This window comes from Mandrillus leucophaeus, unplaced genomic scaffold, assembly GCF_000951045.1.
Source record: "Mandrillus leucophaeus isolate KB7577 unplaced genomic scaffold, Mleu.le_1.0 Scaffold404, whole genome shotgun sequence".
Lineage (NCBI taxonomy): Eukaryota > Metazoa > Chordata > Mammalia > Primates > Cercopithecidae > Mandrillus > Mandrillus leucophaeus.
In genome coordinates this window covers 860,986-873,259 of record NW_012104299.1, presented here as the reverse complement: position 1 = coordinate 873,259, position 12,274 = coordinate 860,986, and the positions used below count along the sequence as shown (strand labels likewise).

The following is a 12,274-nucleotide window of genomic DNA, read 5'->3' as shown; positions in this document are numbered from 1 at the left end:
GTTTATTTCATTAGTGGCTTGGCTAGACTATTTCATAAAGTCTATTTCTCCCACAGTGTGAAGACTTTGGAGTCACCCCTCAGCGCATACAGTCTTGGGCATGCACACAATCACCTGTGATGACAGTGGATTCAGCAGGGCTCCTCTAACTGTTTTTTCCCCTTATCATTTTATTAAACTGTATATCTAATTTGATATCACACCCAGCTCTTATGTCTACTAATTGCTGGCCATTTGTTCTATTATTTTCAACAATACCTTGGGTCATAAATTGCTCCATAGCCTGATTCAATTAAATTCAGGCAGGGATAGATGCTGAGGTAGTCTCTGAGAATTGTTCTGACCCCAGGAGGACTCTTCTTGGCTGTCTCTGTCCCTGGTTCTCTCTGGTGACTGTACTAGCCTGTGGTTTAGCTTATTGCTGTTAATTAGTAGGAACTACCAGACTCCTCTTATTTGTTGACCACTAAAATCTCCATTGTTTTCTAGAGCATCCTTAGGCTTGAACTTCCCCACACTGTTTCCATTAGTCCTTTCTTGGAGGAGAGCTTCTTATCTCACTGATCTTCAGACTGCCTCTCCCCCTGTGCAAAAATCTCTGAGCTACTACACTAGGCACTGTGCAGAGGGAGCTTTCTTGTTCCTGGTTTGCGACTCCTGGAGTGAAATCTCTATCCTATGAACAAGTCGAGGTAAAGACAATCAAGGCCACAGTATTCTTGGCCTACTGTGTCTGGGGTAGAGCTTCTGCCGTATCAGTCTTGGCTGAGTGGAGGAAGACAGCCCTCTCCCCCAACCACTAAGCTGCACTCACCAGGAATTTAGCCACCTCCACTCAGACTTCAAAGGGATAAGAAATTCGGCAGCACGCCCCTCCCAATATGATACTGTATCCCTCGATTGGGAGCTGAGGGGAGAGAAACTTCATCTTCTTTGCCACACCCACTGGGAATGGAATTTCTGCGAAGCTGAGCTTGAGGAGGAACAGGGGAAAAGAGAAAGCAAGTCATGGTTCACGTGCCAAAAACTCTTGCTGTTCTTACCAAGTTGTAGTTGATTTTCTTGAATAAATGTCTTCATTTGCTCTATGCCTTTAGGACAATTTCCAGAGACTTTTAATTACCAATTACCAATGATGCTTGTTTTGCTACGGAGCACATCTGTGGAGCTCCTCATGCTACCATTCTAGAAATAGAACCCCCTCTTCTTTTCTAAAGTAAGTATTTCATGCTGTAAATTTCCCAATGAAACCTACTTTGGCTACATCCCACACATTTAGATATGTTGTGTTGTCATTTAAAATATTTTCTCATTTCCCTTAAGATTTTTTCTTTTACTCCTGGATTATTCAGAAGTGTGTTAATTTCTAAATCTTTGTGGATTTCCCAAATAGTTTGTTGCCAATCTCCAGTTTAATTCTCTATGATCTGAAAAATTATCATCTTAATCATTATAATTATATTGTAAGGTTCCGAAAAATGGTGATGCTTGTTTGTCTCAGGGGACAATCAACTGCCTTCAGATCAGTCTGCAAATTCCATCTCTCCTTCTACAGACAGAAGCTCTGGTGTCAGTTCCAAGTTTGAAGTCTTTCCTATGTCATTTGAGTCTGCCCCTCACATGTACCACTTGGTGTGGTCTGGGACTAGGGCAATAATTTATATCACAATTCAGTTCTCTAAGACTTCTATGAGACTATGATTTGAGGGATATGTTCCACATGTGTCTACGTTGGAGAAAGACTGGAACTTGTATTGGTTCATACACAGAACTAGCAATCCCCTTCTCCCACTCTTTCCATTCCTGGATTTCCCTGCATACCTCTCTGGCTCTGACAGCTTCTTTCTCAGTCCCACTGGCCAAAATAATGAGGTTCCTTCAGAGTTGGAAGGAACTATTCACAGTTCCATGTGACTAGGCACACTCTGAGAGCAAAGTATAATAGCAAGCGAAAAGACACAGGAAAAAAATAGTATATAAAATGTTCCTCCCAATTCTTTGCATGAACAGAGGTTTCTTTTATCTGTTGATCTATCCAAACAGATGGGCGCTAACTGCTGCCCTGAGACCACAATAACATAGTTTTTCCACTGGGGCTGGTGTAGAGGCAGGGCCAGGAAATTTAAAAAAAAAAAAAAAATCCCCTCACATTCTTCCATTCTCCCACTTCTCTGGCCAAAAAGATGGACTGCTCTGTAAGTTTCTGCCATCCACGCCTGCTACACAGTCCCTCAGTTTGGCCCACCATGGAGTCAAAGTTGGGAGTTAAGGAAGAAAAAAACACAAACAGAAAACCAGGAAACTTCCTGCCACTGTATCAGTGATTCTTCATAGTCCAACTTCCCTCTCAATCGGCCTGTTATTATTGACTTTTCAGAGTCCCCAGGTGGTTTGCTTTCTGTATTTTGTCCAGAATTCTTGGTTGTGGGAGAACCTGGCTGTAATAGATTTACTCATGGCCAGAAGTTTACATTCACTTTTAAAACAAATAAATGTCAACTTCTCAAATAAAACTCTGAATATAGTTACACTCCCCAAATGCAAGCTTTGGGGAAAATGCTATAAATACTGTTGTGGCTTTGTTTTTTATGAATAATAAATACTTAATATTTTTAAAAAACACTTAAAATGTTAAGAAAATAAGCGCTTATATTTTACCATGTGGAATTATCAGTTACCATTTTGAGTAGATACTTCCAGATATTTTTATACTCTAGAGAAAGACAAAGAGAATTTGTCTTATCAAAGTATTAATTTTTTATGTAAACCACTCTCATAACTCTTCTTCATTTGGGTAACTTTGTCCTAGTCTCAAAATCTGACACTTTCACTCATTTGTAGAAAACTACAGCTGAATGAGAAGCCTAAAATATCGGAATGTTCAGCTCAGTTTCTCTCCAAGACCATTGTGTAGTATGAAATGGACAGGAGTCAGGCATAGTGGTGTGCACCACTAGCTACTCAAGAGGCTGAGGCAAGAGGATCACTTGAATCCATGAGTTTAAGGCCGCAGTGAGCTATGGTCTTGCCACTGCACTTTAGCCTGGGTGACAGAGCAAGACCCTGTCTCAAAAGAAAAGAAAAGAAAAGAAAAGGAGAAAAAAGAAAAGAAAAGGGGCAGGTTTCTAACCTACATGAAAAAAACCATGAAATTGCCTAAAATAAAACTAGATAAGACAGCTGAAATTACATGCTTACTTAATGAGAACTGTCCCAACTAATCATACCACAAAGTACCCCGTTAATGAACACAACATATTTCCCCTCTCTGTACCTTAAGTAAATTATAATAAAGACCCATGAAGAAGAGGAAAAGAAAAAAAGAAGAGAAAAAAAAGAGAAGAGAAAGGAGGAAAAGGAAAAAATAACAAAGACTACAAATCTATGTATAATTAGAATTGCAAAGAAAATATTATCAATTCAATTACCACACAAGAGTAACAATAACATAATTTTCTTAGGATAAAAGTTGGTCTTTCTATGTATGGTAATTTTTCTTTTAAACCATCAGTCAGTAATGACCATGATTTTTAGTGATTCAATTTAAAAGCTTCATTCAATGGCAGGTTTCAATTGTGTCAGCAAGCTAATGTTTCCCATCCATTTCTATACCTATAAAGTAGATAAAGGGATTTAAATTCAAAGGGAACTTGTTTCACGATTGTGATTTTCATTGAATGTTAATATTATACACCTCACTTATCAAAGAAAATTCACAAGCACATTCTAGAAACCAGAATGAACATACTTAGGACTTTTTCCTGCTACCTTAAAACTACAGCACTTTAAAAAGGAAGCTACAAATAATTCCTAGTCAACATCAAAAACTTCCAATATTCCTGACATAGATCTTAAGATATTATATTAATCACAAAATAAATAATAGAATCTAAAACTTGAGAAACCAAATAAGACATATTTTTTAAAGTTTTTTTTTCAAATGGGTACACATAGAGTGTTTCACAATGATCCATGAGTCACTAAAGGGAGAATGTTCCAAAGCCTCCATCCATGCAAGTACTCAGATGAACTTACAAATAGCGAATACCCACAGCACAACCTTTCAGCTTGTGACTTAAGAGAGTCAGACACGAAATAGGTATAAAATATATTGAGAAAGCAAGAAAGCGTCACAAAAACTAAATGTTGAAAAGGTTAAATATTAAGAAAAAATACAAGAGAAAAATATCATTGCTAGTTTTTAATAAATAAAGCTCTACTTGAATTATGTATTCCTAGAAAAAATACTAACATACTCCTGGGAAAATAAAGAATATATTTGGGAATTTGATTTCTGGGAAAATAAAGAATATATTTGGGGAAATTTTGATTTTTTAACAAAAACTAGACAATTCAAATTCTACAACATCTAATGCATCAGAATGAAGATGCTGACAAGAACACCAGTATATAAGAAATGTATCCGTAGTCCAGAGCACAAATATTAACTCTAGCTCCTAATGGATCACTCGGAGGAAGAAAGAAAAAAGCCAATCACGCAGTCTCATACAAAACTAAAATCAAAGCAAAATCTAAGCTTTCTAATAAGTTGGATACTTAAATTATTCTACTGTAATAAAGAGATATAGCTCAGCCTGATTAATGCCTATATGGTATAAATACATAAAAATGCAAGACTTTTATATTTTACACTGTTATTGTATTCTTTGAACAATAAAAATGTGAAACAAAACCCTAGACAGACCTACTTCTAAGGTATTACCTCACAATATCTTAAATATTATATTTTAATTTTACTATACCAAGAAAGATTTAATTCTCAGAACAGTTAAACAACCGTGAAAAGTACTCTATGTGCTAAGTAATGTATATCATGGTTCAAGTGGCTAAGGGAAAAGGCGAGTTTAAAAGGATAGCTCCAGAATTTTCTTTTCCACTTTGATGTTGCTCTCTGGCAAAAGGAATTTGTCTTTCTGAAGGATTTCCTGTGCTCTTCTCCCACACTGGTAACAGGACTTCCCTCCAATGGCAACTTCCCCTGCACCTTAAAACATGAAAACGTTTTTCTTTTGATTTATTACCCTCCTTTCATCAATTCTACTTCTCTCTTTCTCTAGAAAACTCCCAAAATTAATAGGAGGTCCACATTACTTTAATTTCCTATCCATTTCCCAACCTTCTAACTGTGCCCATTCCACGAGCCAGACATCCTCCCTCACTCTGCTCTCCACCCAGACCTCCTGACTCTCCGAGCTCTCCAAAGACTAGAGCTGTTCTCGTTTCTGGGCGCAGCTGCCTTCTCAAACAGTGTGACTCCAACATATAACTCCAGCTCTTGACTCTCAAGAAACTCTAGGCCTTGAACTACCCCATTAAACCTTACCAGTTTTCAACTCCACTATCTAAATTAAAACCTTTAAAATGGGTCCGCCCTCATCTGACAGTCAATTAACTGACAAAAGGCCAACATTTCCATTTCTCAGAACCAAGCCTTTAGGTGCCCTTCAGTTCAGTCTTTCGATCAGTCACTTAGCACATTTTACTCTCAAAAGTTTTTCCTTTTACCTTTCCCTCCTCCCGGCAATCATGCTAACATGGAGTCCACTATAAAGACCTAAACAGCCAGGCGCAGTGGCTCAAGCTTGTAATCCCAGTACTCTGGGAGGCTGACGTGGGCAGATCACCTGAGGGTCAGGAGTTCGAGACCAGCCTGACCAACATGGTGAAATCCCTGTCTCTACTAAAAATACAAAAATTAGCCAGGCATGGTGGCACGCACCTGTAATCCCAGCTACGTGGGAGGCTGAGGCAGGAGGATTGCTTGAACCCGGGAGTCAGAGGTTGCAGTGAGCCACGATAGCACCACTGCACTCCAGCCTGTGCAACACAGGAAGACTCTGTCTGAAAGAAAGAAAGAAAGAAAGAAAAAAAGAAAAAGAGAGAAAAAGAGAGAAAGAGAAAATAAAGACCTAAAAGATAATCAGGACCTTTTCTCCATTTCTACTCATATCCAATAGAACTTTCATAATCCCACCAAGTCAATTTCCCTAAAGCACTGCTTTCATTAAAGACCATTATTAGTAGAAAGGTTTTAAGTTTTTTGAAATAACAATCCCTAATGTCAGTGAATAGGTGGAAAATGGACAACTGATATACTGCTGGTGAAGAAAATGGACAACTGATACTGCTGGTTGAAATTGGTATAAACCTTGTACCAAAAGATGTACCAAAGATGTAATGTAAGCTAAGAAAGTAACCAAATATGTATAAAAAGACTCTTACAAGGAATTTTACTGCAAAATTACTTATGTTAAACAAACTGGGAGCAACTCAGATGTCCAAAAATAGCAGAACACTTAAAAAGCTTATGGAATATCCATCCAAAAGAAAAATAAATGCTACCATTCACAGCCTTTTATATAGAGTTCTTACAAACTCATATAAAATGTTAAATTGCATATAAGATAGTATTTATAATAAAATTTTATTGAATCTTATAAAAACACACAGAAAAAAAGGGAGGAAAAGATATGTTATATAACAAAATGTTAACACAGGTCTCTGTTGATTTTTATTCCTCTGATGTTTCTACATTTTTCAAACTACAAATTATTTTTACAATAAAACATATTCTAAAATCATTTTAAGCACTTTTTGTTGTTTCCTAAAAGCATTTAAACAGTTAGCATATATGTAAAGTGAAATGAGAAAAAAAACGCCAGGGCTCAATATTGCCTAAAATTTAAAAGCTAAACTTCTCAATTTAGCATTCAAAGCTCCAATGTAATGCAGGCTGACACAGTGCTCACAGATTCCATACATAAATTCTAAACACCCAATCACGACAGCTCACTTACTCCACCACGTCATTCTCAGTGCCTATTTCTGCCACCAATTCCCACCTCTCTATCTCTCCAAATACTTTCTTGACCCACAGCCTCTATAAACTGCTGTCCGTAACAGCTGCTCATCCATGGGGTCCCCTTGAGTGTTTTTAACCCAAATGGCTGTGTTGCTTCAAGTTCTCCCTTCCCTCCCCTCCACTTAGGGTGACTCACATAACTCATCTTGATATTCTACCATATACTGTCATAAATTATTATTGTTACTTAACTATTTTATATGTATATCTCTTATTTCACACATAAGAAAGTTAGCTTGTTGGGGACAGGGACTATTTTATGTTTGTTCAGAATGTTATTTATTTTCTATACTTAAGCCTTTCTCAAGGCCACACAGTAACAAATGTCTAACATCCAACGTTCACTGAATAAAATCAAATTAGTTCAGATATTATCCACATACAATATGACTTTGACACATCTATATATACACAAAGCAAATACTTTTTTTTACCCCAAGATTCCAACTATTAAGGCGAGCTTCAATGTCACTATCATCAGAAACAGGAGACTTTTTCGAATAAACTTCCTGAAATACAAAAGGGAAAAAGGAAGAGGAGAGGGAGGAAAGAAGGAAGAAATAAAAGAGGAAAAGATGAAAGAGATAAAAGAGGAAAAGATAGAAGAGATAAAAGGGGAAACAAAGAGGAAGGACAAGAAAGAAGGGAGGAAGGAAAGAAGGAAGAAAGGAAGGGAGGAAAGAAGGGAAAGGGAGGGAGGAAAAGAAGAGAAAGAGGGGGGAAGGGAGAGAGAAAAAAAGGACAAAATACATGTCATTCAGCGCCATGAGAGTTTTGTGTGCTTGTCTGGTAATGCTGTATTGCCCTCAGAGGAAAGGATTGGGTTACAACTGAACTAGGGTTCTCAGTTCTTTTTTTTTTTTTCTGAGACAGTTTCACTCTTTTTGCCCAGGCTGGAGTGCAATGGGGCGATCTCGGCTCACCGCAACCTCCGCCTCCCGGGTTCAAGCGATTCTCCTGCCTCAGCCTCCCGAGTAGCTGGGATTACAGGCATGTGCCACCACCCCGGCTAATTTTGTATTTTTAGTAGAGACAGGGTTTCTCCATGTTGGTCAGGCTGGTCTTGAACTCCTGACCTCAGGTGATCCACCTGCCTCAGCCTCCCAAAGTGCTGGGATTACAAGCGTGAGCCACCACACCCGGCCTGGTTCTCAGTTCTAAATAATGACTAGTACAGCAGCTTAGGGCTATGAGCTGCCTAAATAATATATTCACACAGTAACTAGATTTCAAAAAGTAAAAGATTAAAAAATAAACCCAGGCTCTTCTCTTTAAGTTCTTTTACAAAAAGTTTTGATTGTGGTATACCACAGTAGCTTTAAAGTGTGTTGTGGGGGGGAGGGGCGACGTGAAAAGATGAATTATTCTCATAAAAATTAGTTAACAGGAAGTTTTGTGCTTATGTCCAAGAAGCTCTTTGTTCTTAAATTAATTCTCACTCATACACTGAATATAAATAATCTTTGGACTCACATCATAAAAACACAATTATGGCCGGGTGTGGTGGCTCACGCCTGTAATCCCAGCACTTTGGGAAGCCGAGGTGGGTAGATCACAAGGTCAGGAGATCAAGACCATCCTGGCTAACACGGTGAAACCCTGTCTCTACTAAAAACACAAAAAATTAGCCAGACGTGGTGGCGGGCGCCTGTAGTCCCAGCTACTCGGGAGGCTGAGGCAGGAGAACGGCGTGAACCCGGGAGGCGGAGCTTGCAGTGAGCCAAGATCCCGCCACTGCACTCCAGCCTGGGCGACAGAGCAAGAATCCATCTCAAAAAAAAAAAAAAAACACACAATTATGGTGATTCTTTATTTTTTAAAACATAACAATTCCATGCTTTTTTCCCCTCCTGTATAATTTCTGTATTACACATTTAACAGCCCAGATTAAAACTATAATGAACTAGAGACAACCTAAGATCCGTGTCCAGAAATTGACTATGACCAGAAAACCCTAAAAACTTAGAAAGGTAAGTCTGTGGAAGAGAATGGCTAGTTTCCAGCCCAGAAAGAATATTTGAAATTAGATTTTTGATACAGCATTCTCATGCTTTTAGAAAGCTTAATTGCTAACAAATGTATCTATTTATATCTATGATCATTTAAATTAATATGAAGTAATTTTTTTAAATGCACTAAAATGTTCTTCATATTTTACTGAGTTTCTACATTTCTTTTCAATAAAATATTGCATTATTATTATTTATAAAACTATATTAAAATTCATTATCACTTCTACTAGTGGTCCTCTGCTTCTTGTATGCTTTTTCATGAACAAGAATTTCTTAAATAAGAAAATGTACCTGCCTTGCTTATTCTGAGTAAATATAATGATTGTAGTTTCTCACTACTGAAAATGTGCTGCCCTTTATATTTTTTAATTCCAAATTATCATTGGATAAAATGCAGTGAGTTATGTTTATAGTGCCATGTGCTAAAACAGTCATGCGTTATACATGCTTTCTCTTGCAACGAAAAGTCACGTAACTCAAGACAGCCAGAGTTAGGCAATAAGACTGGAATAAGCAGGCACAGTGTTTCTCTTTTCAAAGCTAACTGGGGCCGGGCACAGTGGCTCAGGCCTGTAATCCCAACACTTTGGGAGACTGAGGCAGGCGGAAGGATCACTTGAGGTCAGGAGTTCAATACCACCCTGGCCAACATGGCGAAACCCTGTCTCTACTAAAGATACAAAAATTAGCCAGGCGTGGTGGCGCATGTCTGTAGTCTCAGCTACTTGGGAGGCTGAGGCAGGAGAATAGCTTGAACCTGGAAGGCGGAGGTTGCAGTGAGCCAAGGTTGCACCACTGCACTCCAGCCTGGGCAACAATGAGACTCCATCTCAAAAAAAAAAAAAAAAAGCTAACTGGAGTGCTCATTAGCACCTTGTCCAAACCAAATCTATATTGAATAAATAGATGCAAGACAGACAGTCTTATTTCAAGATATACACAGTTTACCTTCATTAGAAAAGCAGTGTTCCCTACTTCACTACAATACCAATTTCTTCTTAATTTTATGATCACCGGGTATATAATTATTTCTATATATATTCTGAATAAAGGGAAAATGTTATTCTTTGTTACACAGGAGAAACAACAGACTGATGAATATAACACATCAGAATCATTGAGGAAGTAGAAGGGATACTACACTATATACCAAACACCCCACTTTCTTTGACATCAGGATGTTCACCAGAATCATCCAACTTTATTGCGTTTTGAAGCCAATCATTGGCACTTCAACAAGTGAAATTAAAACCTTGTTCAGCTATTTTAAAGCAACAAGCAAAAACCAAACAAAAGTAAAATCTAATCTTACACAAATCTTTGGGGTAATATTTTGTCCATCTTCTCTGTGAGTTGGACTCATAGAATGCGATCTCATTCGGAGCTTCCCAGTGTACTGTTCCCTGCTAAGAGACCAAAATAATCAAATCACAATTTGGAGAATTCAGAGGACACAGAGTATTAGAATCTAGGATTACCATTTTTTTTCCCTTGGAAATGAGATGATAGTTTGTATTAACAATGATGTTCCATAGCTGGGCATGGTGGCGAGCGCTTGTAATCCCAGCTACTTGGGAAGCTGAGGCAAGGAGAATCGCTTGAGCCTGGGAGGCACAGGTTGCAGTGAGCTGAGATTGTGCCACTGCACTCCAGCGTGGGAGACAGTGCGAGACTCCATCTCAAACAACAACAACAACAACACCACAAAAAAAGATGTTCCACATGAAAAAAAAAAAATACAAATAATAACCTTTTTATGTATCATTTCATTTAAATTATAAGAGGTTACATAAATGCCACAGACTTGCTTATGCAAATGCTGTTTTTAAGTCAGACTAAAATAAATCACCTGCATTTAAATCTTTTCTCCTCCTTTCCCCTTTTCCCAAATGTAAAAAGAGAGAAAACGAAGCACATATTCTATGGGAAGAACATTGTTTCAGGGTCAGCAAACTTGGTTGGATTCATGTTCCACATCAACATGAAGCCTTACAACATATAAAATAACAAAATCTTCACGTAGTTTAAAGTTTCAATTAATTTGAAAGCATGTCAGAAACCACAGGTATATCAAAGTCTTCTATTTAAAAACACACCCTGTTAATTTAGGTAAAATGTGAAATGCAGGGTAAGTAGGAAACCAGTTTAAATGGACTTCATCAGAAAGACTTCTCTCATATAAATATCATATAAAATACATTCTTAAATAGCCTCCTTTAGCCTGGAGTCTCTCTTATATGATTTTATTCAAACCACTTCAATGAAAATTCCATAATTATGAACACCTATTCTCTGAACAACGGCTTCAAGATATATGAAATGGAAAATAACCAATATACAATAGATTAAAGTCACTAACATTCAACCACAAACCGTATCAGGATTTCCTTCACAAACTGTGACCTACACTAAGTATTTCCAAAAGACAGAATACGAATTCAAAAGACAATATTAAAATGAATGTATTTTGTAATTAAAACTGATAGAATAACATTCCTTAGACGAGTTAATAAGTAATGTAAAATGGCTGAAAAAGCTGTTTTAAAGAGAGCTGTTTATTTTTTATACCCCATTCAGTATCACAAACATCCAAATAGTTAAAAGCAAATGAGAAAAATGGGCAAAGTTAATATTTTGAGTATAATTTTACCAGTCAATGTGCATCAGCTGATATAAGCATTTAAAACTCTATGAGGAGAGGTAACCTGGTATGTCATACTAAGCAGTGGCCTATTCTTCTTTAAGAATAGATTAAATAATCATAAAAAGATCTATACTTAAAAATTGAAAAATGCTTAAATATTAAAATTCTTCTCATAAAAAATACTAATTTAAAAAGGAGCCTGAAATATTTATCTATTTATTGCACAGGGTTGCATACATAAAACAACACACCCTCTTAATTCACTTGTAGCTGTCCTTCTGTACCAACCTTTTTACCCTCACGATAAATTTTCAAAAATGTTATTGGGGCCATGCTCTAACCTGTCATATATTTTCAATCAACTACAATATGACTTGCATTTATCCCAAAAGTGCTATAAGTAAGGTCATCAACAGTCTCCTAGACACTCAAGCAAATGAGTCATAACCTGTCCTTAATTTAGTTGATCTCACTACAACATTAGAGACAGTAGTTTAACGATGCTGCATTCAATGTCTCCATAAAACCATTCTTCTGGCCAGATGCAGTAGCTCACACCTAATCCCAGCACTTTGGGAGGCCAAGGTGGGCCTATTGCTTAAGCTCAGGAGTTTGGCACCAGCCTGGGCAACATGTGAAAAAAAGTAGTCAGTCGGGCTTGGTGGTGCATGCCTGTGGTCCCAGCTACTTGGGATGCTGAGGTAGAAGGATCACTTGAGGCCAGCAGGAGATTGA

The 12,274-nt window shown here is 37.6% G+C and overlaps 1 protein-coding gene across 2 annotated transcripts in view; it reads right to left on the bottom strand.

Annotated features, from left to right (window-relative positions):
* Window positions 1-12,274, bottom strand: part of CEP112 (centrosomal protein 112kDa) — a 587,957-nt gene that overhangs the window by 516,703 nt on the left and 58,980 nt on the right. For both annotated transcript variants that reach the window (XM_011992146.1, XM_011992147.1), the window contains exons 5-6: window positions 10,208-10,301; window positions 7,318-7,392 (exon numbers count right to left, since the gene is read on the bottom strand). In XM_011992146.1, the coding sequence (XP_011847536.1) occupies window positions 7,318-7,392; window positions 10,208-10,301 (169 nt within the window). The remainder of the gene's footprint in view (window positions 1-7,317; window positions 7,393-10,207; window positions 10,302-12,274) is intronic.